Raw genomic sequence first — 27,478 nt, forward strand, 5'->3', positions numbered from 1 at the left:
TAAATTAACACTCCGTCACTGTCATTTGCCTTGTTTCTCGCGTTCAACAGCTGTTATTAGCAAGTGTGTCAAAAAGTGTCCTCGCTCTTTCGTACACACTAAATAATAATAGTTAAAAATGAGACGAATGGTGCTGTGCCATTTCGTTGTGATTGTAAAAGCGCGCCAACGTAGGTACGTACGTACATTATTCAACGAAACTCAAACAAAATATTGCCAGACGGGTTTTCAAACTTTGACAAAGGATAAAACATTGGTGACATGTGGTGAAAATATGAATAATAAATTTTTTATTAAAAAAAAAATGTTACCGGACAGCAAAGTGCCCATAACATTTTTTACTCCAAATGTGCTAAGGAATAGCTGGATAAAGTTTGTCGGGTACGAGCCGATACACCCTGTATAGTATGTAACGTAGAATTAATGGCGATTTGTCATCCTGCGTCACAAACCTCACCACCAAACCAAAATAAGAATACAGGTGTAACAGATCAACAATAATTACTTTCAAAGGAAAACAATACAGTCCAATAATATTTGTGTAATAAACAGGTGTTTTAATTTATAAAGCACTTTCATAGGATTCAGATTCATCTTCTGTCATAATCTGTCTCCATTCCTCCAAATCAACAGGTTTTCCACTGGTAATGGAGGATTGCGCAGTGACTGGCAAAATGGAATCCTCGTGTTTACCACCAACTACATCGGCAACATCTTTACTAACAATTGGTCCAGTGTTATTCAATTTTTGATGTTCAAATTCAGCATCTAATTGTGAAAGAACAGATTTCATGCTCTGCGAAATGCTGTTCTGGCTTTCAAATAATGTACTTGAAACTTTGCTGTAGCATGAGTAATCTATGATTGAATCATCATCTTTTTCAGACAATACTTTACTTGTAGAGCCATGAGAATTAGTCACTTCAGATGTGTTGTCAATATCGTTAGCTTGTTTTTCATCTGTAAGTGATAAGAATATGTCGCTATAAGGGAATAGAGACTCTGAAAATAAAATGTAAAGGAATATTAGTTTAGGATGAAATGTGACATTTCTCCAGGGAGAGTGAATAACTGTTATTTCACGAGTACCTGACATCTTGCACAAATGTATCGTCACCGCAGTGTTGTCTAGCTACTGTAAGAGTCAGTTGTGCATTTGCACTCAAATATGAACACACAATTAGTCATGGGTAAATTTATTTTTGGGGAAGTTGTGCATTTGCACTCAAATATGAACACACGATTAGTCATGGGTAAATTTATTTTTGGGGAATATTGTGAGAATTCTCATCTAAATGGGGAAATTTCCAAGAGGTTGTCTCCTACAGTGAAATTTCATGTTATATACAAATTTATCACACTTATTTGAGCATTCTAAGTATAGAACTTAGAATTTTTGGAGAATACAAAAATATGTTTTATCTAAGTTTGAAAGCTCACAACTTCACAGTTTTTTAAATTAATTTTATTGTCATTAACTCTTTACACATATATAATAAATTTTCATAAAAAAGACAACCTCAACTTTATAACTAAATATAAAAAAAAAGAATTCCCAACTTTGGGGTCTACCAGTGCGCTAAATTAACAGAAAGGAAGGAAGTCATAGTTAAATTTTACCTGACGGAGTAATTTCTTTCATATTTTTAAATGCATCATCATATTTATGTGTATGATATTGGAAACTTTCAGCCACTTTTTGAATTGGAGAATCAATCCCCACAACATCTATGATAAGAGTTTCGTAGCTGGCTTTCTCAGTAACAGTTGATAGCATTGCTGCACTCTCTTTAAGAGCATTCATGTCTATATCCTGCTCCATCAGTGGTAAAGCCAAATCCAGGCCGTTTCTATGACTATTAACTTGTACTAAAGTTTGATTTAGGTTAGTTTTGGTAAGGTTGGGTGTTTTTTTAGATTTTCCCGTAAAATAATACAAATTAGGCTGAAATGGGATTTCTTCAGATTCTAAATAAGTATCCTCTATTATTATATGTGGTGTAGCATTATATTCAACATCTTTTCTTAAGTGGAATGAATTCCCGAATTTGTTAAACCTCCCGTCGATTGTTCCAAAGTTGTTCTCCCTTTGCCCCGGTTCACTATTATTGGTATAATGAATATGTGCATATGATGGGCTTTGGTTTGGGGGGTGAGTGGGGTGTTTAAATTGCTTATATTTATCTGTGCTGGGATGTTCTAACTTGAAATTACTGTAAAAAGGCAACCAAATAATTAATCTTGAGTAAGTTGGATACACAAACAATTGTTTAAACAAGAGGGTTCAATGGGAAAATTAAAATGCAATTGAATTGTACATGATTCATTTAATAACATGAAAAAATTAATTAAAAATAACATTTAGGTCTACTAACCTATACTAAAATTATAAATTGCAAACATTACATTTGTGCATAGAACAGTAAAATATTAGGTGGCAAACCTATGCACATGTCTTACATTATCATTCAGATAAGGACGGTGAGACACTGTTAGTTGAGTGGACTATTAGATATTTTGATTACAAAATAAATGAGTTATTATAACAATATAACAAAATAAAAGGCATTATATAATTTAAATAACAAGTAGTGATACATACCTCTACCCCATCTCAACACAACAAGTGAGAGGCATGGAACAATCCATTATAATTATGTTTTATCATGATAATTAAATAAATACATAATAATACAAATCCACTTTGTTCTATGTGTGCAGAAATAATAGTTAATGAACATAAAATAATAACATACAATTCTGTGATGACCACTTTATTTCATTGAGCACTAAAGGCCCGTTTATAATAGGAATAAGCGGTAAGAATAGGCCGGTGCCGTAAACCGTAATATTTTAGATCGTCGTTTATAATTGAAATAGGAATAGAATAGAATACGTCCATAGAAGTGACTATGCCGCTGTCACTTGTCTACTTCAACTGTCAACCATCTGTCAACCGAGAGTATATTCTTCTTCCATCTTATAAAAGTAATATTGTTTTATATAAATATATATTGAAACGATGGATTCATCAGATATTGTTGCATGCATGTGGAATGTTTTTGTCAATTCTGGGGCTAAAATACGCTGCAATAGGAGACACACAGTTGACGAAAAAAATAAGGAAAAAACGACGTTGGAGTGTGCGTCCCATTAATCATAAAAGGAAGAAAACAGGACATTTCCATAATTTGTTTAAATACATGGCGACAGTAGACAACGATCAACTTAAGAAATATACAAGAATGTCGCAGACCGATTTCTATAAATTGTTAGGACTTCTACAACACAAATATTATTGTTCGATTGTCAAATAGTAGATACCATAGAGTATCGATCGAAAGTACATAAATCTCGGTATATATCTCAGCTTTCTGTAATCCGTAACCGTTAAAGATAAAGTTGGACCATCTTTTCGGTTATGGAAAAAAATAAGAGATTATTGCCATCTATTATAAACGGATACACAGGTTTCCTATCTTCCAACTTCTACGGCCTAGGGCCTTACGGCTTATTCTTACCGCTTATTCCTATTATAAACGGGCCTTAATCCACAGATTCAAATAAATTCAGAGAACCATTCTTTGTTTTATTTGCCCAGCTGATAGCTTTGAATTGCTCCAAGGTCATTTTCTTACAGGAATATTAGAGATTGATTTATAATGAAGAATTAATATGTTCTATTTTAGTTTTTTTTTTTAATGTGAATTCCGCACAAGATACCCAACTGTCTGGAGCCATTGGGACTATGGCATCCTCATTTAGAGTATATTGTGAGGCTGAAGGAATTGGAAAGGGGAATAGGAAGGTGGGGGAGTACCCGACTATTCATCTAGTCACTAAACACGGCTAAAGCCATGTCAAGCAACGTTTCGATTCTGAATGGTGGGCTTACACCAGGGCGATACTGAGAGTATCTTGCACCCTGGAACGTGCCGCAAGTATATTATTATAAATAAATTAATAAATTGTGCAATAACACAAATTCGTCAAATGAAATTAACTTGCGCACGCCGCGATTTGAACCCGCGACCTTCAGATTGCTACATGAGAGCCTTACCGAGACCGCCTATTAAAGTGCAGCAGACATTAAATACTAATAAACTATTTTTATTACTAATATAAAATAACAACCTTTGAAAGTAAAATCACAATTTTAGCACATATTGAAAATAACCCGACGGTTGCCATGATTTTACTAAGGCTAATCTACGCATTCACAGATGGCATTAATTTAATTATTTTAGGAAAGAACACTTCTCAAAGCTATGCTTTAAAATTGCGCCCTTACATACGCAATACAAATAAATGATTTTATCCATATTAAAACTCAATTCTTTCAAAATTGTATCGGTGAAAACTATTTTCTCATATTATTCCATATGCACGAGCGCAAACCAACAATTCATCTTAATATTTTAAAGTATAATTTGCTAAAAGTGTTTTTCCTAAAATAATTGTATTTGCGCCATCTATGATCAAGCAGCTTATGAATAATTTTAAGTTTACCCTTAACTGGTGTTTTTCAGTATATATGTATGTGTTTCGAAATAGTGTAATATGTATGAACTATTACGTGGGAAACAGAAAGTAAAGTTATCTAAATTAGTGTACGTGCTCTGACCTTAGAACGTATAAGTTAAAGTGTTGTTACAATTACAATTTTACGTTGTTGTAACAGTAGTGAAATGAGGAACTTTGGTACTAAATAATATGGTTAATATATATATTCACTCTCGGTGGGTTTTTATTTAGGGTTAATTAATGTTTTTTTTACAGTGTGTTAAAAAAATCTATTCAAAAGTAACAAACAGAAAAATGTCAGGCGAAATCATCAAAAGTAATGTATTGTAGTGACCTAAGATTCATACAAAATCATTTTACTAAAAGGTTTTTGTTCCATTACCTCGTTCCCTGTTGATCGCCGTAACTAAACTTTTGCCGTGCGCCGGCTGATTCTATTTTCGGAATTACTTGTTTTGTGGAAAATTATGTTTTTGTAAATTGAACCATCTTACCAGATAATGTATAAAAATAGTATATAATCTACCATAAATAGTTTCCCAAAAATAGCTAGTCATATTCAGAGAAAATATTTTTTATTTTTATATCCTTATACACTGGCAAACAAGAGGTTAAAATAACATAAGGTAATTTTTTTGTACAATTATGTAACATTGTGTAAATAAATATAATGTTTCTTTATTGATTCATATAATACACTCCTCGTAAATGAGACCAAAGACACGTAAGAAGCTCACAACATTGCATAGTAGATCATACTGTAATTGATTTATCATTATTATATTCACATAGTATGTACTTTTAATAGATTTGATTTCCAAAAATTATTGCATTTAATAAAAATTAACATTATTTCTAAAATCTTTCCGCCGAATGTATAATATTATTTGAATGATCTGTAATTTTTTTGTGAAAAGATTAAATACTTGCTATATAATATTGCTGTTGTGTTGACGATGTTATGTATATTCTGATGAGTGATTATACTATAATGATTTATGCATTTCTTATTTGTTGCCGGGAACGTGTTTATTTATACTTACCGGGTCATGTTTACCGGCGAATCTTCTGTAAACCATTTTAAATCAAGCATTTTGCTTTCGGATTGCCTTCCCTTTTGTCTTTTGAGGTTAGAAAAAGCACTGGCCAGTTGATACCGGGGGGATTCTAGCTCGGAGTCTGACGTAGATGGCACCACATCACCAGCTCTGGATGACTTCTTTGATACTTCTTCAGGAAACAATTCTTTAAAAAATTTGGGGTTTATTTTAAATAAATCCCTTTCTTCATCAATATCATTTTGAAGTTTTTTTTCTGTTGAACTTGTAGAAGGCAAATCATCTGAAATACGACAAGATAGGTTATAAGCTTTTGAAAACACCTTTAAAATTTGCATGACTTAGTTGAAATCATGATAATTTTTGTCCTTTCAGAGCATTATTTCTTTAACCAAGGTAAAATAAATTAAGTATAAACTTCAGTCCGAACTAAGCATGTAATTAATTCAGACATAAATATGTAATATCATTTTCATCAAGTGCCAAATACGTTTAAGGTTTCCTACCTTTGACCCGCCTCATTCTTTTGATGTGAGTATTGGGTTTCCCGCCAGGAGCAGGTGAGACCTCCACTTTGTCTGCTGAAGGGGGTGTACCAGCATCATTTTGTTGTGAGCGAAAAGTGCGTTTTGCAATTCCAAGTGTCAAATTAGCATTGCTATCTACTGGCGGAGTATGAGAAGCCTCTTGTAGTTCCCTGCGAAGCTTATATTTTGCAATACTGGATTGCAAATTTGCTTCAGAATCCGAAATAGGATTACTTTCTACCGATGATGCGTTGGCACCATCTTTCGGTGTGCGCAGACTACGTCTTGCAATACCAGATTGAAAATTTTCATCAGATTGTGAATTTGCATTCTTCTCTGCAGACGGTGTACCAGCACCCTCTTTCCGTTGGCGAAGACTACGTCGTGCGATACTAGACTGCACATTTGTATTTCCAGTAACCACCAGGGTATCGGCATCCTCATTTGGCTGGGGATATAGGCGAGGACTTGAAAGCAAATCATTTTTTTCCATTGACACTTTTTCTTTTATCAATGGTGATGTTTTTTTCTGTGGTCGTCCCCTTTTCTTTCTATAAATGCATTTATTTTACAATTTAATAACCAAGATATATGAACATATTGATGTTTATATTGACACTGCCTACTTTGCAATTAAATATATATACTTACGGTGACACAGTATTAGTATTCTCGTCACTATCGGGTTTAGGAGAGTTTTCACATTGCAACATTTTAACTTCTTTGTCTGTAAATACGCACCTATCGGCATTTTCTTCCTCCTGATTACCCGCCGACAGGATTTTATCAAATATTTGCTTTTCCTTCTCTTGAATTCTCAGGGCAACTTTGCTATCTGCAATTAAAATACAGAAATAATACCTCACAATACAGAAACCCATTCAAGTATATTTTGCTATACTTCAAAACAACAGAAGAAATTCAACATAAATTTTAAATAATGGTTTAGTTTAAAATTGAGTTTTGATATAATAGTTTGGTAGAATTATATTAACCTTGATAAATACAACTGAGGCTTCAAAATAAGTAAAGGTCTAAATATTCAGCAGTATAAAGATTGTCCTATCTGTTCTTAAATTCACATATTAATTTCAATGCGGATTAGCGAATTTTACTGTATTTTTTATTAAAATACAGAATATAAAATAGACAATGCATATAAAAAAAAAATTACAGCAAAGAAATGTCAAGAATGGTATGTATACAGCTTTAATGACAATTTTTGAGTGTGGTGATAAACTACCAATAACCTTAGCATATCAGTTTCCATATTGTTACAATAAATAAAAGTCTATCAACCAAAGAAGTTCGGTAGAATTAAGCTACTTATTTACAATTTTGTATTTATAAATTAGTTGGAACAAATTCATCTTCTTTTGAATGTATGAAGTCTTGTCCCTTATTACTTGTAACAGTGAATCGCTAATACCAATTACATATTATGTTATCTCTTCTGTACATATTTTTGGATTTTATTCCACATAGAAAACACACTTGAGGTGATTTTTTTCATGAAAACATCGCTATATAAAATGATTCCACTATTATTATTTAAGCATCCCCTGTAGATAGAATAGAATCATTATTTCACCAAATTATTAGATTTTAAATTACAAAGTATATTGTTTGATTTATGTATGTATATTCTAATTTATTTACTTAATTTAACCATTCAGGCTTTTATAATGTTTACCTACAAATCCCAACAATGGAGAAATTTATCGTGGAATTTCGGAATGCCTCCGAGGTATATTAAGGGGGGGCTAGGGTTTTAAAATTATTTTTTTTGCATTTTATTATTTTTTTTTTAAATAAATGCTTAATATGTTAAGAATATTGTGTTCAAATTTCAAGTTGATTGGAGCAAAATTGACGAAGTTACAAGTATTTTTATACCTGTCGGATTTTAATCCCTACCCGACCATACGTATAAGCCGAGCAGAGCAGGAAGCTGAGAAACAAACTAAAGAAGGCAGGATTCGTCGTAGACAGGAGCAAAAAGGTGCTTTAGACATCATGGATGATAGCAACATCCTTTATGGACCTGGCATTGATGATTCAGTGTGAGGTAAGCCGATAAAATTTGCTTATAAACGTTTAATACCAGATTTTTTAGTGTTCAAAACTTTATAGCGTTTTTTCCTACAACTCACGTTTTCAAAGTCGGTGACCGTCATAACTTCAAAACTACTGCACCGATCCTTTTGAAATTTTGAAAACTATTTCTGTACATAATTTACGAGGTAACGCTGGAGAGTTTTTTTCAAATTTGTTAATAATTATTATTTTACAATAACAGATTAGCCGATTTTTTTCACTAAAAATAGCGTTTTTCCCTTCAAAGTGTTCCAAAAAAGTGAAAAATTAAAATTTCGAAAAACCCTCCCAGCGTTACCTGGGAAAAACTATTATCTAACGAATGAACTTTGATTTTTTGATTTCAGATGACCCAGCACCGAGTTATGAGGGGCACCGCCATTCTACTTTTTTTTGAGACACGTCCGAATAATTGCTGCCATTGCCGTGTTTTTTAATATTTCTCCGTGAAAATTTTATACAACATTCTTAAAATGTCATACTTTACTGTCCTATTAGATTTAATAAAGAAATTTTAACTGTGTTGTCACAATTTTTTTTTAAAAAAATGCCTTTTTTCGTACGAATTAACCCTAGCCCCTCTTAAATGAATTGTGCATATATTGATTACTTTTGAAGTTGTCATTAAAATAAATACTATTTTAGAAACTAGATAATATTGTCTTTCAGATGTTTGTATTTGAAATAAACATCGACATTTCTAAATAATAATAATTTTGAAAGAATTCAATATTGAGAAAACGAAAACAAAAACAAAACTTTTGTTTGGGGAATTAGTAAGAAAACTGTAACTTCACTTTTCTTGCTGGTTAAATAATAAAAATAAAAAAGTAATTTTTAAACTGTCAATTTGTGATCATAAATTTTTAGGATTTTATTCACGGAATCACCTGTAAATATTTGAGACAAACTGATAAGAATAACTATCTCTTATAAAAAATAATAAAAAATACTTTTATAATATCTGGTGGCACCGGTCAATTCTGTTGTCCCTCAGAGGCTATAATGGAATGCCAAGTTTATGGCTAGTAACTTCCTTCTGAGGCTTAAGTTAAGACTTTATCAGTATTTTTCTCAAAACTTCAAATTTGGACTTGAATGTTTTCCCAAGAATAACGCTAAATAATAGTTGCAATTGCCAAAAAAGGCGAGTCTATACCTTCAAGTGATTCATCTTCAATAATTATGGATACCGCCTCTTTTTTTTCCTGAGCACGAAATAATTCATCAATTTCTTCTTTTTCAGCTTGTTTTACTTTATTTTTATCAATCTGCTGTTTGTTGGCGTTTTTTAAATTGGATAATTTGGCTTTTGAGAGTTGTGAGTGGAAAACATAATCATCCGTATCAACAATATCCTTGGTTGCGCCCCGTTTAGCAACTGATTGAATGTTATCTTTACTGCTTTGAGCAGCCTCCGAAGTTTTAGCAGGCGAACTATTATTTGTTTTATCATTTTTTCCATTATCAGGAGGCATACCTGTCTCTGTCAATTTACGCAAAAGTGCAAATAAAACGTCAGCCTTTTGGGTATCGATTAAAATAACATTACTATCCTGAAAAATAAAAACAAAAGTTAATAAATATAACTTAAAAATAAGCAGTTTTAAAAGAAAATTTATCTTCTTCAGTGATGTACCTTGTAGAATATTGATACAAACCTTTTCAATTTTACTCAAATTTTTGTCAGTATCATTTTTGGAATGCTGGACTATCACCAGATCGCGTTTTTCTTTCACATCTACAAAAGATAATAATGCATTAACACAAAGAGACTTAACACGAAGAGTTGGAAAAATGTAGAACACACTCGAATGAAGCGCAACGCATATGAACAACAGAGAATGACTATTTGTAGACTGCCACAGATGCGGGGGTTCGGGTATACGTAGTTTAGACGCACACGTCTAATCACGTAGACACATTTCGGGGCCAATGGGTTAAAGAACATTAGACACTATAATGACAATATATTCATATTGTAGTTTAAAATGATAACAATGTGTGACAGAAGCCTTTATAATATACTCGTGCATTACAAAAACAAAAAGGTTGAAATTGGAAATTTAGAACCAATAAACTGGAGGAAAGATTATTTAACAAGTTTAGAAACAGATTTCACAAAATTTGATGAATAAAACTTACCTGATGGACATTTTGCTGTTGTTTGTGCATTTTTATTTATTGATGAGGAAGACATTTCACTCAGTCGAGTATTTCTGGGGGCATTATTTGCACTGGGCAATTCGTGGCTGTTTGCTCGTTTGGGTTGTGAATTTCCATGTGAGCTGGCAACATCAAGAATCAACGTTAATCAAGAACATGCATGTAAATTTTTAATCAATATTATTAAATTATTTTTAACAATGAATTTTGTAAAAAAGCAATCCTCACTAAAGAATTAAATAACGTCAAAGTGAATCCAATTCTGTGCAAGTAATATTTGAAAAAAATAAACTGACTGGCTTATGTTGTAATATTACAGATGTAGGAGTATTTATGTTGTCAAATTACATTTAAGGTGTTTTTCTCAAATTTGCATGTGTAATTGTAATTACGTTTCACCTAAATTACCTATAACTTCTGAACCATTGTTTTTTTTCCACATAAGAAATACAGAAATCATCGAATGGGTTGTTTTCGCACTATTTTTGCAGCTAGGTGAACAGCATTTGAAAGACGATACCATTAGGAGCGAAGAACTGTCAGATTACATTAGTTTTCAACGCCATTTCAGACGATTAAAATTAAAGTTTATGTCATAATATCATAATAATGTCGTCAACTTGTTATTTTTAAATGTGTAATAATAGTGGTGGATATGTTTCCAAAAGATAAAGATTCAAAGGTGAAATAATAGATTAATTCCATCAAGCGTTTAAAGTGGATAACCTTAGATGAATAAGTAATCATTGGTCCTACGTAGTCTGTAATTCTCATTTTTAGTAAATTTTCTCATAATTGAATACCCAATATAAAGAATAAATATAATATTATACTATATAAGTGTAGTATAGTATACGTTAAGAAACATTTACGCTGAATTGATGTTAAAATTGTCAATGCATCTGTCAATAATTTGCATCACCATAAAGAATATTTGTCAGAAATATTTTCAGACAGTTCTATTTTTATTCTTGTGCATTTTACTTTCAAAGCAGAAAACAACAATCAATTGAAAAAAGTGCGGTAAACAAACTAATTGAAAAGACAGTCATATTCCATTGATTCACACCCAAATTCATGACAGGAGGACGGTCCAAAAATGGCGCATTACTATTATGTACATATTATTGAACTTTCAATTTATTTACTTACTTATAATCTTGACTTTCTATTAAGTCGGGGTCTAACAGATGCTTCCGCTCAATAGACAGTATTCTGAAAGTGCAAATGCCAGTATTACATTTCTAAGGTAAATATATATTTAGTCAGCTTACTGTCAGAAGTCATCAACTGAGAAAATGTTGTTTCTGAGATAATCGACTTATGGTTTCAGCTACCTTTAATAAAATTTAACTTTTATTTAATATGGGAACAGGTCATATGGTCTCATAGAAATTGTTTCCCTTACTGTCATGGTTAGAAATATGATCTAAACGGTGTTAGAAAGAGAAAACAACACACTTTATATTTAAATCTAGGAAGAAAAAAACCAAAGAATTAAAAAGTACACCACTGTGAAACCACAATTCCAACCGCAATTTGAGAAAAAATTAAGAATTTTTTTTTTTATATAAAATGAAAAAAAAAATGAGAATCAGAAAATGTTTATAATGCTGTCATCTCAAACAAACTGGTGATTTATTTATATGAACGTATTTACCTGAACAAATCATTTGCACGTTTTTTCTCTGCAATATATTTCATTTTCCAGTAATTCAGAACATCCGGTTGACCACCATTACTCTTGGCAATCACATCATCTGTAAAATAGTTGCAAAGTTTTAATGAAAATAAAACTTGATACAATAAGGAAGTTGAGTGAAAAATATTTTGACTTATAAAAAATATGTTCATGTAGATCAAAAAATATCGATTCTAAATATATAAATATATTTCTATATTATTATTCTTAGAATTAATTAAACGTTCTTGAAAAAGCATTCAATAGCAATAGACTGTATACGCTCCACGATTGGTCGAAAGAATTCTGACGTCACATGTGTCGTGACTTGTACGTACAACGGATCACCTATGGTGCATCTCTTTCTATTACATGAGAGATGGTCGGTTTAGATGAGAGAGGTGTATAGGCCAAAGATTTATTTGGGTTTGTCAAATATATGTACGTATTTGTTGTTATTATTATATGAAATGGATTTCTAAAGATACATATTCGTATAGTGCTTTATAATAATATGTTGTTTATTGCTGTACTGTACCTACCTACTATTATTTCGTACCTAATAAGTACATTTTTATTTTTATATCTTATTTTTTCTAAGTTTAATAACTATTATATTATTTAAGTTATATTTTTTATTTTGTAATTAATTTCTTAATTATATAGTGTTATCAAATTTATCATCTAGTTTTATAGCTATTTTGTTAATTTTTAGCTACATCAACTAGTGAAATTTTACAACCTATAAACCATAATGACTCACAACACTCCCCAACTCAAACACGAGAAATAATTTCTCAATTGAGTTGGGCAATTTTTTGTTAAAAATTTCTAATTTTTTCGCAATCAGCCTCGAAATATCTACATTTGTCAATTATTGTAATGTGTTTATATATTCAATAAAAAAATAAATAAAAAAATTGCATAACTTAGAAGTTTTTATTATTATACATGTCACATAACATGTGATACACTTCAGGCCGCCGGCCGCCCAGAAAAGTCTCACAGTGAACTGGGCTGTAAACCGTTATTTTACTTTTGGTCTTTACTTTTCTGCGCGGTGGGCCTGAATTCGCGCGGGGAACGTCAACAAGTAGCGACGGCAATACCGTACAAGTACCGTACCGGGCGGGAAAAGCAAATATTCTAACTTAAAATATTAATTTAACTATGAAATATTAATCAATTTTCTTTTTTTTTTAATAACATCAATTCTAATAGACGGTTAACATTGGTAAAAAAATTATTGGAATTCCTTGTTGAAGAATTAAAATTTTTTCCATACAAAATGCTTAAGCGACGTGGTTTTCACAGTTCGAATGACGTCACACCCACACCCCGCCTCTTACCGCTCGGATTCCGCTCGTTTTGGCGGGCTTAATAAAATTTTAACTTTGAGAATTAATTTAATTATGAAAACAAACTTTAAAAAAAAAAAAAAAATACCAGTATTTAAGTTTGAATGCGAACATTGATAAAAAAAATGGACTCAACTTCCTTATTATCACAACTAATGTTTTTTTTAATGAATACAGTAGAACCCCGATAATATGAAAAAACGCGTAATATGAATTTTAGCCAAAAACATATCCCCAGAATTTTTTTTTCATACAAGATGGTTTTTTAATTTGAAATTCGTTTATACATAATTCGATATTTATTTTTGTCCGCGCATGAAATTTGTTTGTGAAATTTGAAAAAATTCAATTTATACGGAAATATATCATATTTTTACGAATTTACAATATCATTATCAAATATCTGAATTTAAAGGGTCAGCCGAGAAATTTCAATTTACGCGGTAAATATAGAGTATAATTGATTTATGCGGAAATGTGTGATATTTTTACGAATTCACTTTGAATAACTGAACTTGAAGGGCCGACCGCGGCGGTAATCGGGATGCGAATATTCGATTTACACGGGAATAATTCGGATTATTATTAATTTACTCCTAAGATACTACCCGAATTTGAAGGGACGGCGGGGTAAAGGAAGTTACAAATTAATAATAATTAAATGAAAATAATTTACCTATCATTTCATGGTTTCCATTCCTTATTAAGGCTTGAGACTGCTTGACAGGTGATTTTGCGGGTTCCTCAGTGTAAATGCTTTTCTGCCTTTTCTTCGGTGGGTTATCTGAAATAATATTTTTTTAATAAATATGAATGTTTATTTGTTTGTCCAGTATGTGTTCCTATACCACTCATCCGATTTCGCTAAAAATTTCAATGTTTGTTCTTATTAGTGTGAGGAGTGGTTAGAGAGTGGTTTGAATGGTAGAAGTCGGGGATGCTCGAGAAAGACTTAATGCATTATCTCTGCACTGGAACGAGATACGGACTCTGTCAACATGATGTGTTTTTAAACAGTAACAATGTGGATTTCATGATACTACATGAAGTGAATGGTACAAAAAGTCAGTGATGAGGTAAAATAAGACTAAGAGATGAAGTGATGAACGAAGAAAGAGGTGTAAGGAGAATGTATGACTTGGAAGTGAATGGTTGAAGAGGTTGAGGACGCCAGAGGAAGACATGGCATGATTAAGTGAAACAAATAATTAATACAATATTATTTCAACCTTAAAAATGCACCCAGTTGCCAGTACTCTAGAATTCGCAACCTCAAACCATTTATAAGTCCCGAGGAAGATACACGGCCATCTGACGGCCGGCATAGTCCAGTGGTAACGCATTGGAGTGCCATTCCGAAGGTCGCGGGTTCGAACCCGGCGTGCGCAAGTAAATTTTATTTGATTAATTTGTGTTATTTCACAATTAATTAATTAAAATAATATATAGTATATTTGCGGCACGTTCCAGAGTGGAAGATACTACCAGTATCGCCCTGGTGTAAGACCACCATTCAGAATTGAAACGTTGCTCCAAATGGCTTTAGCCGTGTTTAGTGACTAGATCTGAATAGCCAGGTACTTCCCCACCTTCCTCTTTCCCTTCCCCACTTACCTTCAGCCTCACAACATCCCCCAATTGGGGATGCCATAGTCTCAGTTGGGACTCTTGTGAGGTATTCACTATAAAAAAAAAAAAAAAAAAAAAAAAGATACACGTCAACTAGTAGAATTAATGTTATTCCGTCAATAATGATTTTTTTCTGACTTTAAAATTAATTATTTTCACAAAAGACACAACGTTATGTGTTCACTTACGTTTACAAACATCTTCATACTTGGTGTAGATTTTTTGTCTCTCTGAGCATTTTTTGTGCTTCGACTGGTATAATTGGACAAGTTTTCCATTCAAGGAACAAAACATTCTTTTTCCTTTATTTGTCGCGCTGTAATGATAAAAGGTTTCATAATATATAGGTACATAGTTGGTGTTTGAAATGAAAATATAAAATAAATATTTGTGTATCAAAAATGAAGGTGAAAGTCTCGAACGTTCTAGTAGCGTACCGCTACAGGTTTAAGCAGTTATTGAATAATGCATGATATGTAGTTAAAATGTGTAATAATCCCTGAACAAACCTAACTATTTCTTCGCTCCTAAGGGGGGTGAACTGACTATCCGATTCACTGCTATCATCGCTCTGGGGGTCAATTGAAGACTCGTCTAGAGGCGGCCTTAATCTCTTCAATGATTCATCAGATCGCTTCGTGGGGGTACTAAAAGCACTATGCACATCCAAATACATTAGTTTCAGTCTTTATACAAATTTATGTTAAGCTTCCAAGTTCTAAGCAAAATGTGTAACTTATTACACCACACACATTTTAATTAAAATTAGAAATAATAGGGAATAAATAAATATGATTCAATATTCACATATTTTTGCTGCAACATGGTTGGAACTCTTTCCTGCATTGACTTTCAGAGTTGCATGTAATTTCTTTTCTATTTTGTGAGTTATGCGCCAAAAGAGTCGGTTTACCTTAAATTATTAAAATAAAATTAACAACTAAAAAAGTAAATAAATATCAAAAAAATATTAAAATGATACACAGTAGGTATTTAAATCAATGTTCTCAGTGAATGTTTTGCCTAAATATTACTTTACAGGGGATGATATGCAAATGACTAACCAAAGCTAACAAGCATAAAAATAAAATTTTATTCTATATAAAAATGAGTCAAAAAAATATGTACAAAGATATCTTTGTTTTCACAAGCACTAAAAGAGAAAACGAATGAAGTATCTTCCGTAAGAAAATAAAATATATGTACCAGTCGAGAAGCCAAACAAGTTGCCTTTCCGTTGGCTGGTTTCCTCCGTCGGCACGGGGGGATCGGAAAAATCCGTATCGTCGGAATTCAGCAACAAGAAGCTATTTTTTAAAACATTGGGAGCAAAACTTTCAGAAGATTGAGTTTCCACGTCCAGAGACTCTGCCAAAGGTGCATCCTTTGGTTCGGCATCCTCCGTATTTGGATCTACGATTTCAGGACTCGAATCAATTGTAGAGGGTGAGGAAACTGGTAAAATAGTCTCGCAGTTTGGAGTTATGGGAGTGAAGGAGGAATTGGATGAAGAATCAACTATGGCTTCTATTAGTATTGGGGAGGATGCTTTGGCGCGTGTAGAAGCAAGTTCAATATCAGTGTCTGAATCAGCGTCCGGCGATGATACAACCGATTGGGGGTGATCGTTGGATTCCTTAACCTTTGCAGTTGAGCGTAAAGGTCTGTGATTGTTCACCACTGGTCCTAATGAAGAAAGAAAAACCATGAATTTAACGAGGTTATAATAATTTAAGGTGGAGCGGTGGTAGGGATTGCTTGAAAATAGATCATTTTGCAGTTGCTCATTTCCACAATGCGATGGTTTCACTGAAGTGGCTTTGTAAAGCAGTGTTCAAATGAATCAGCAAATTTACATAGAGTCTGTGTGAAGGAGAGCTAAAAATAACAGGATAATTATAATAGGCTTTATAGATTACAGATCTAGAAGGCATAAAAAATAGGTGCAATGATAATACATGACTAAAATTAAAGTAGATAATGCATAAAAGCATGAAAAAAATCAAAGAAAAATATTTATAAAATCATCTATCAGTATTCCATCATTCTAACTGAAAATTGGTACTTTATGTAGGTGCACAAAATATATTTCATATATATATATATATATGAAATTATTTTTAACTGACTCATATTATTGAAGTGTAGAGTACAAAGTAATATAATAGTAATGTAGTTCATGCTAAATGTAGGTGTTGTTTGCAAGGCGGCTAATTGGTGACTAGCTATGTGATACATCAGCGTATTGCTCTTCACCACCATATTGCGTGCCATGTATTGCCAGGGCCGGCCCAATGTCGGCGCAATTGTAGCACTCCGCTCCGGGCACGATGAATTGCCAATGGCACCATAATACCTGACACCTAACAATCTTAATACATCACCTTAATGGGATATCTGCCGTAGAGCTGGGTCGATCTCGACCCATTGGCAAAGTGATCGGGTCAAGAGTATTCGCTCTTTGATCGGGTACTTTTACACATGGAAAAAAGGCCATGGAGAAGAGAGATCGATGTGCCCCACGCTGCCGTAAGTCGAAAGTACCCATCGCACCAAAGTACCCATCAACCGATTTTTGATCGGGTACTTTTGTTTGATGTAGATAGGTAGTAGGTGCTGTAGGTAGACCATGCCATAGATGAATATGTGTTCTCGCAACACAGAAATAGAGATGGTTAATCCCGAAACTGAAATGGACCGCCACTGCGGTTTTATGGAAAGTGGATAAACTTTCCCGCCATCGGAAACGGGTTCCAAAACTATCTGGATTCGGTCTCTGGTTACCGGAACCGTAATGACCATTAGTGGTTCGTGATCGGGTAGTTCATGATCGACCAAGGACTAATTTGTGCTAGCCTTCAGATCCAACATCAAGTACACTATAGATTAATATAATGCCTAGTGATGAGTATGATGCTCAAATTATAGTTGAATTATTTATGGAAATAAGTATACGACTGAAGCAAATTTGTAATATGTACATACATGTCTGTGAATAATAATACAATAACAATTAATAACTCACCTGGTTTGTTCTGTTTTCTAATCCATTTCACGTTACTTAAACTAGAAGCGCTAGAGTTGGCTCTGAAATGTTAAAATACAAAAATCATGGGTTAGTGTCCTATTAAATAAATGATAAATATATCCCAATTAGATTTAAACAGTGATTTTTTTTTTTAAATGCAGATGATACTGCAAATTTTCTACTAGGGTAAAGATTTAGACATCTTACTAGAAAATGCACAGAGACCTAAAAAAAAATTAACAGTTGGCTCCAATCTTATGTACCCTTAAAAATAGAAAAAACAACCTGCAAATCCTGATACGGGAGAAATATTTTGGGCTATGCATTGATAAGCACTTAACATTTAAACAGCATATTCAAGATATTAAAGATAAAATCACCCCCTTCATTAGCTTATTTAGCCAGTTATCATATCTGTTAGCAAATAAAATTAAAAAGGTCTATATTATAGCCTCGTACATTCACATTTAAATTACTTGAGTGAAATCTGGGGAAACGCATATGAAACATACATAAATGAACTACAGGTAACACTAAACAAAGTAGACGTAGACTGGTTGTTATTAATTAAGGTTGTTAGTTCAATTACGTTAGTGACTTACGGCATACTTACCAATGTAAACGATACCGTAGGTCTCTTACTGTAAGTTACAGAAGTCATAAGGTTTTGACAGGTCTAATCGCGTCTGTGCGAATTTACAGCCTTCTCACAGCTTATGAAATCAGTTTGATAAGTTGAGAAGCCTACCGTAGAAATGGTACCTAATCTAGTATTTTTATTATATGAACTAATATCTGATTAAGATAAGAGGATAAGTGCATTAACGGTTAGTTAGTTAGTAAACGGAAAGAAAATTATCTGATTCCAAAAACCGAAGAGATATAATTTTTTTTTCTCGTGAAAAAATACTTTCTGAAAATGAACATTAGGGCGTCCCTTATATGGTTGAAAAAAAAATTTTTTTTGATATCAAAATGCATACCCACTATTTCTTTTTGAACTACCCAGACTTACTTAAATACAAAATTTTATCTTCCTACGTCAACATTAACCCGTGCCGACAGAGCTCTGAAGATTTTGAAAATTGCTGTTTTTAACCCTTTCCGTTATGTATTGAAATCAATTGAAATAATGATAATAATAATAAACTTTTATTACACACAGGGAGTACACAGAAGGAATAAATCATGAACAGTACAAAGTAAGCAGTTTAAATATTTATATTTAAAAGAATATTTATTAAAAGAAGATAAAATTACAGATCAGGCAGGATATTTTCCTTTGAGGGTCTCTTTTTAACAATCTGGATACAGATTTCTATTCTCTTGGCATACACACAGCCAGCGTAGTTGCATTGCTTTTGTTCTTCATTTGCAGTGATCAAACCATGGAAATCTTGCATAAGTTTTACAGCTCTTTCAGCTGTATCATTAACTGCCCTTAAAGAAAAAACTTTTCGTTTTGCCTCTATATAGGCAACATCTTCGTCCCACGTAGAAACGGGTCTCTGGAGGAAGTTCTCATCAATTTTTAATCGAGAAAATAAATTTGTGCTTTTGACAGACACAAAATCACTTAATAATTTTCCTGCAATAATAAATAAGTTTTATTATCAGTTTAGTGAAAACAGTATAAAAAATAAAACTATGTATTCCTCCTTACCATACAAAAAATCAGACATATCTTCTTTCGATGGAATGTATCTCTTCCCAGAATTATACAAACTCTCTCTTTGTAAGTTCACTACAATGTTTCCCTTGGTTTGTGTATTAACTTCATCATCAAAGAGTGACAAAACGGCAATTTCTTCTGACAAGTACCAAAGATGTTGACTAAACTTGCTCGGGCTGCTTTGGAGATCAATTTGTCAACAGTTTCATATTCCTTAAGCCTCTTTAAAAAGCACAGATCTTGATTTGGTGCCTTTACCGCCAGACTACATCCAAGCCATGGTTTCACATATATAACCGCAATGAATAAACAAACGTCTTGAAGTGCTCGTTTATCCTTGGCGCTAATTTTGAACTGGGATTGCAACAAACATATCTTTAAAAAGTAAATAGCTCTAGCCATCCACCTTGCTTGATGCATCGCTCCAGGAGGTCTGATATTAATTTTTTTCTCATTATCTCCTCCTAAGAAAATAATAGATAGTTCAATCAGCTCACGATAATCGTCACGTACAATGGTTTTTTGCAGTTCTTGATTATAAAATGTCAACAGTTCTTCTATTGTTGTATTACAAAAATGTTGTGTGACGATATCGGTGTATGTTTCAATAGCAGCAGGATTAATAGTTTTCCAGTTGTCTCTAAACTTTTTGAACATTGGAATATCAGGGCTACTAGTAACTTGTTGGATTTTTGTTTCAAACACACATTTCAAAACCAGTTCGTAAACGTGATGGCGGCAAGCAAAGAGTAGTAATTCCCTGTCTAGTCTTTGTTCCAAAAGTACACAGGCTCCTTTCAATCGCCCTGTATTAGACGCAGTTGTGTCACAACACATTATTTGAACTTTGTCATCGATGTTCCAGTCATGAAGTGCGTTTAACACAGCTTTAGCTTGATCCTGGCCGGAAGAGCTCTCCAGTTTGGGTACAGCCAGCAGTTGTTCCTTTTCTCCAAATGAAATTAGAATCGGCAGGCGTTCTTCTTTAGAACTTCTCACGTCCAGTCCAGGTAATAATTTCCCATCCCAGTGAACGGTCACCATTTCAGGCATATTATCCTGAAAATCTGATTTTATAGATTCCGCTCTATCTTTTCTACTCTGTGTGCGAATGCGTTGAATGGACGATTTGTTTATCGGAAAATCATCACAGCTAAGGTCTAGCGCTTCTACTACAGCATGAAGAATATAGACAGAATCCCTTATGCTTAATTGACAGCTATCTAAAGCTGCAACTAACTTAGGCGTGATAAAGTTTTTCCGTCCTCTTTTTGTAGTAGTTTCAGAAACCGTTTGAGAGGTGGTTGGCAAGGGTTCCTCGAGGCTTTCTTCAGAGCTGGTATGTTGATCGGTATGTCCTTGTGTTTGTATAAAATCTTGTGTAGTAAGAGATGACGATAAACTCGCGAAACACATTTGCTCATGTCTTTTCTTCTCTTTTAATTTTCTCTCTCTTGTCCTTTCTTCTTTTTCGGCTAACTTTTTGTCTACACCCGCTAAGCATCCTGGACGGCCTGGTTCTCTTTGTTTTTGTAAAAATATTTTGTCTTCTTCTATTTTCATCCGTTCCAAAGCATCAACGTGTGCTATATCGAATATATTGTTTAAATTGTTTTGAAAGTCCTCCTCACGGCGCTTGTAAACAAGTGTTTTTTTTTTGGAATTTTTTTGCAACTCCCTCCAAGCATGGTGAAGATCCACAAGTTTTTTTACACAGTTAGGTATAGCTCTGGTAGGGATTCTAGCTTTCTCCCAAAATATAATACACTCTCGAATGACGAGATTCGCGCTTTCACTAACAGTCAATTTAACTTCGCGAATGTTAAAAAAAAGTACTGCAAGAACTTGCCGGTTAGACGGTAACTTTGCGCCTGTTATTTGATAATTTACGTCACCAACTAAGAAAATACTTTTTTTATTGCTTCTTAATTCCACTGCCATCTTTTAAATGTAAAACAATACGTGATAATCACGAGAATAACTGAACACAAATGACAGATACCGCGAGTGCGCGCCGCTACTTCCGCGCAACTTGTATGAACATGATTCGGTGCAAGTCGACACGGGTTATCGTGCTCCGAATAAGGTTAAAAAAAAAATCCGAGTGTTTTAGAAGCAAAGGAACAAAACTAAGACCTATGCATTAGAAAATAAAAACTTTGAAATATAAGGGACACCCTCATTGAACATCTTTGATTTTAATTATCAGTCCTATCCTTTCTAATCTCAATGTTTCTGTTTATAACATTACCAATCTGGATTCGAAGTTGGTTGCTGTCATCTGGCTGTCATTCGGATAAAATTAAAGAACTCCATTAAATTCTGCGGTTAACAGAACAAAAAGCACATGTAGAATTGTTTTCTCTCAAGCTAATATTTCAACACTTTGGGCTTTTTCGTCTTTATTGACAAAATCGCGTAAATTTGACAGTAACAAATCATTGTTGACAAGGAAGCCATCTTACCTAGTAAAATTATGGATGTAGTGTTCGCTGTGAGCACTTACGAACTAACATTCCGAACAACTTCCATGAATATTAATTACCATAAGTTGGATGCATTATGTAAACGCTCCTATGAGTAACTTATCAAAAACTTATGTAAGTTGTAAATTTTACTTATGAGTGTAAAGGCAGCATAAGAATGAATGAAGGTAAGTAGACACTTTTGTTCATTTTACATACTAAATCTTTTCAGTGCCGGAAGTGCCTATTGGTCACGAACGCCGTGGTCAATAGGCACAATCAAAACATTCTTTCTATTCAAAGGATTTGCATCGTAAGAAATGTTGGTTGGTAAGAAAATAAACAATGCGATAAGAGTACTTGCTTTTCGTTTTGTAAATAGCAGTAGGTTAAAAATAATAACAAATTTACTACTGCTTCATACTTCAACACGCCCACCAAATGTGCAGTTCGTGTAGTTAGTTGTGTTTTCTTTATTTTTTATTGTAAAAAAACACATACACTTTATGGGAAAAATTGTAAAACTTCAAGAATATTTTTATATTACTTTAAACATATTTTTTTTATAAGATGAGAGAGAAAAAAATATTCTCTGAACACAAGTAGCTTTTCTGGGGGAACTACTTATGGTAGGTTATAAATAATTTTTATAAATATACAAACACATTACATATCTGGTAAAACGGTACAATTTACAAAAACATCATGTTGCAAAAAACGAGTAAGTTATTACGAAAATAGAATCAGCAGGCGCACAGCGAGCCATGCAAATTTTTTGCATCGGTATTGATGGTGGTTAAGGTCGCGGGAGCTTGGCATTCCAAAGGTTAAAGAAAAAAGCAAAAATTTGAATCCCTTACCCATTAGTAAATTTCCTTTTTTCATCTTGCTGCAAGCCATAGTACGGATTACCAATATCTGGCAAAATTCTTTTGATAAATGTTTCTTTAAGGCTTTGCCATGTTCTGGTTGTCTCCTGATGAAAGTAAAACATGAATAAATAAATTTACACTTACTACATCAATGAAACGTAAAAAAAAGATTAAAAAAAAAATGGCACTCATTGCCGATTTGATGATAATGTCAAATGTGAGGGGGGTTCAAATAACTAGGCCTTATAATATTATTAGTGAGAAACACAATTTTGTGTTTGGCTATAGTTAATCCAATTAACTCTCTGTATTTTTTAATCATAGATTAGATACATGGTATACTAGCAACAATTCCATTCAACAGGGTTACAGCAGAATTGTCATACCCCAGAATCAGCATATTCTGTCCAAAATCGGCGGCCTTTTACTTCAGAAAATGCATCTTTACTCTTTATATATTGGAGAATATTCTTCATTTCCTTCATAGTATAAGAGTTTCGGGAGCTGGAAATAAAACATATAAATATTTTTATCATTGTGACTGACTAACAGAAAGAAATTTAAGGTTATATCTTTATCCTTCTCCCAGTAGCTTAAACATATACCGTCTTAATCATAATAGATAATACGGGGGGATAAGAACGGGTTGTAGAAAATGTTACGCAAAATCATGCATATGCGTACTGCATATACCGGTTGTAATACAACAGCAATGGTAGTGGACAGATTTTAGTATAGGAACTAGGTATAGGAACAGATTACGATTGTAGTAAGACGGAGATCGCGGACTCTCTTGATTTGACAAATATTGATCGGTCGCGCAAGGAAAATGTAAAAGATGCTATAAATGATATAAAAAAATCCCATTTGCAAGACTATCAGAGGAATATTTTAAATCGATTTACAAAAGCAAAATACAGAACGCATAATCAAACTGGCCGGATTTCGAAGCAATTCAAAAAAGACCGGGTCAATGACATTACAAATGTCATTGGAAAAAAAGTGAAATTAGCAACAAAACGCGAAAAGAGAAAATGACCGTGTGTTTGAGGTTTGGAACAAAGTGGTGCAAGTATTATTGAGTAAAGATTTTAACCAAGACAGTATATGGCCCTCTTCCTCGCTGCAGCGACGTATTAAGAAATATTTATAAGACTGATAAACAAACCACCAATTTTTATGTTAAAATGATTAGTACTCTCCCACTTAGATTGCCCGCTTTGTGTTTTAGTTATAATGTGTAATATTGATTTTCTGTTAATTTTAATTTTTGGTCAATAAAAACGAAAATACTTAAAAACGACCATGTTTGTTATTATGCCTCTATTCCTTGAACTATTCTGAACATTAAGAACAAAATTTTGCAAATATTGAACCTTGTGTACTGTTGGAACAAAATTTTGGGTTGCTCGGGTATGTGGCAAAATGACCCATATTTGTGTAAGGCCAAGACGTGTTCTACTTGCTTATTTATTCAAAGCATGTATAATTTTTCTAGGCGATCAAATTATCAAACCAATAACACCATACTTTTGGATGATACTTGGCATTTCATCGCCTTAAGCCTGAAAAAACCCCCAAAAAACCCTCAATACCAAACTTCCCAACTTGTGGAAGACGCACCCTAGTCATATAATATCTATATGTGGTAGCTATATATCATATTTGTACGACTATGAAGAAGAAACCAGGTAAGAAACTAATACAACTCGTATTTAAAAGTAACAAGTACATTTATTGGTAGGAAAACACAGGTGAAAATACAAAGATAATGCAAATATAATTACAAAAACCATCCTCATACTCTTGAGGTGTGTGTGTTTAGTGCGACGGGTGAGCCTGCTGATCATTGCAAAAATGTTCGAATCGGGGAATAAGGCTTGATACAGCTACTCTCAATTCTTTTTCCACTTAGCTTTAGCTTAGCTTTTGCACTTAGAATCGGATACTCATTTTCGACTGATACCCAAAACTCTCTCATGCTCTCGGATGGCAGAACTTTTGAACATATCACACACTGCAGTCTCTCTTCATCGTTTACTTCTATCGAAGTGAAGACATAATCCAAGTTTTCGTATTTGCGGCATTTCCGCTTCTTTTCTTGCCCGCCACTTGTCGATGCACAATCAGCAGTATTTGCACTATTGGTTTTGTTTATCAAAAATCTATCCATTTTTAGGAAATGTAAGTAGGTACAGCCGGCTTTTCAATAAGAACAAGACTCACGCACTGGCCTATGCAGGAAGCGTTAGCGAGATATTTTGACGACGCGACTTCCCGAACACTAGAATATTCCGTACTGACTCGATGCAGGCGCTGCCAACGCGCCCCACTCCCGCATATCCTCTCCTGTGCCTCCCACCCAATCCGTACCCAGAGCGCAGACCGGCCACGCGGGTGATTTTCCATTCCATAAAATGTTTGTATTCATGTGAATTTTGATTTTGTGGGACCCCAGAGTGCCACGGCACCTACTTTGGGAATCTCTGCTCTATACAAATCATTTTTTTTAAACTCTGGTTTATTCAAACCCTGCCGTAAACTGATATGCTTACTTTGCATTATTATCTATCTACTACAAAGTATTTTTCTTAAGTGCATATTAAGTGTGTCCCTATTTTCTATATGTTTATAGTTTCCAGTAGTAAGTAATTAAGACGAAATCCAGTATTGGCTTCTACATTTTAGCGTATTAAGTGTGAGGCAGAATTCAGCAACTTTAACTATGATTAATAAAAGAAATCAGTAAATGGAACCGAAATATAATGTTTTGAAATAAAGGTTTTTTTTTTTAATATTTTAAAAATAGTCTCCAGGACTGATATTCTCTATAACAAGGCTGCCCAACCCCAGGCACGAATTATATGTGGCCCGCGTGAACCATTTTCAAAAAACCCGCCAATCCGCCAATTTGAAAAAGTGTCGCGGGCCCGCGGTAAAACAAACAATGCAGCTTGCGCGCGGTCACCAGTGTTGCCAACGAAGGCGATTTATCGCTATTTAGGCTACTCAGAACGAGAATCAGCGACGAAAAAATCTAACCTGTTGAACTTACTTTTTAAACAAAAATACACCGGTTTTTGATATAATATTTTTTGCGTCCGAAATGGAATCTTGTAGCCACCCCCTACAAGACCCTTCTGTTTTTCATAATTACGCGCCATATGAATTTACCCCACGAAGTCGGCTACAATCGCATGCAGCTGATGTCAGTATTAGGTCTACCAACACAACAGTGACAAAATATGGCGGCGGACTGTCATAATATGGTCATAATATCAGATCGCGAAGTGCAATTTTATTAAACTTTGATCGGCTATATCTCCCTCAATTTATTCTTCCGCGACTTAATTCTTTTTTTAATGAGTTTCTACACACTTTTCTCATCTAGAAAGTGCATTTTTATTCAATTCCCAGAGTTTGGCGTAATCTGCATTTCACCCAATTCGGCTGTTGCGTGCCCAGACCTTTACTCTAGTCGGCCTTGCAATTTTTCTCTGATGCATAAAATCTTCAAACGGGAAACAACTGTATATTATAATCGAAAAAAAAGTATTTTGCTTAAATTTACAAAAGAAATGTTATTCCTTTGCTTTTACTTGTATTTGCTGAGTAATTAGAATACTTTCTCATCACACACAAGGGCATTTGGGCACTTTTTAAAGGCAATAGTAACACACGACCTTATGCGACCCGTGACAGTTTCGTACTAAAACTACGAAAACCGAAAGTACTCCAATTGAAGTACTTTTTGCCTGCTGCTTTGAGATTTCTATAGTGTGTCTGTATACATTGTAATGTCATTGCACTAAGACCAGTTATTGTACCGCTAAAAGGCAATCGTATAACATTTTTATTCATAATCTTAGAATTTAAAAATAAATTATTATAGGTGAACGACACGGACAAAGCTGTCTTTAATTAAATTATTAGTGATAAATTGTACGATTTTGTAAATAAATAAAATGAACATTAAAAACAAAGAGTTTTAAAACGTATATAAACTTCAAAAATCGCCAATGAGCCTAAAAAATTAGAAAAGGTTAGATTAGAGGTTAGGTTAAATCTAAAATATCTGTAAACGCTGCACAAAAACAGTCAACAGTGTTCGTTCAATGTGATATATTACGTGTATTGCACACTGTGAAATAAAAGCGGCAAAGTGCCTGACAGGAAGAATATGGACTCTACGATCAACATTCAAGATAATAAAATGCAAAACTGCTTTCAGATTATGTTAATACTCACCCCGACATTTTATGTGTTTTATTTTCACACTAAATTAAACCGATATTGCTGTATCCATTATCCCTACAAACATTTTGATAACGATATTCTACAGCCAAAACAAAATACGAAAGGAAGCCAGCATAAATAAATCACCAGTTTCCTAGAAAACAT

General features: G+C 33.6%; 1 protein-coding gene across 2 annotated transcripts; it reads right to left on the reverse strand.

The window, feature by feature from the left end:
• On the reverse strand, positions 1-27,463 carry LOC149424037 (uncharacterized). 2 transcript variants are annotated; one of them, XM_089651218.1, is made up of 19 exons: positions 27,326-27,463; positions 23,464-23,581; positions 23,066-23,181; positions 18,066-18,127; positions 16,247-16,726; positions 15,848-15,953; positions 15,550-15,696; positions 15,229-15,356; positions 14,088-14,195; positions 12,033-12,132; positions 11,525-11,587; positions 10,352-10,494; positions 9,868-9,947; positions 9,366-9,762; positions 6,761-6,944; positions 6,089-6,660; positions 5,568-5,865; positions 1,621-2,213; positions 1-1,002 (listed from the first exon to the last, which is right to left on the reverse strand). In XM_089651218.1, the coding sequence occupies exons 1-19, from the start codon at positions 27,331-27,333 to the stop codon at positions 563-565; spliced, it is 4,143 nt and encodes a 1,380-aa protein (XP_089507344.1). In that variant the 5' UTR covers positions 27,334-27,463; the 3' UTR covers positions 1-562. The 2 variants fall into 2 exon arrangements, with proteins under 2 accessions (XP_089507344.1, XP_089507345.1); XM_089651219.1 differs by lacking the exon at positions 27,326-27,463 and adding an exon at positions 24,865-25,909.
• Positions 27,464-27,478: the final 15 nt, after the last annotated feature.

Source organism: Hesperophylax consimilis, chromosome 4 (assembly GCF_061612785.1).
Source record: "Hesperophylax consimilis isolate HC1 chromosome 4, BYU_Hcon_1.0, whole genome shotgun sequence".
In the NCBI taxonomy this organism is placed as follows: domain Eukaryota; kingdom Metazoa; phylum Arthropoda; class Insecta; order Trichoptera; family Limnephilidae; genus Hesperophylax; species Hesperophylax consimilis.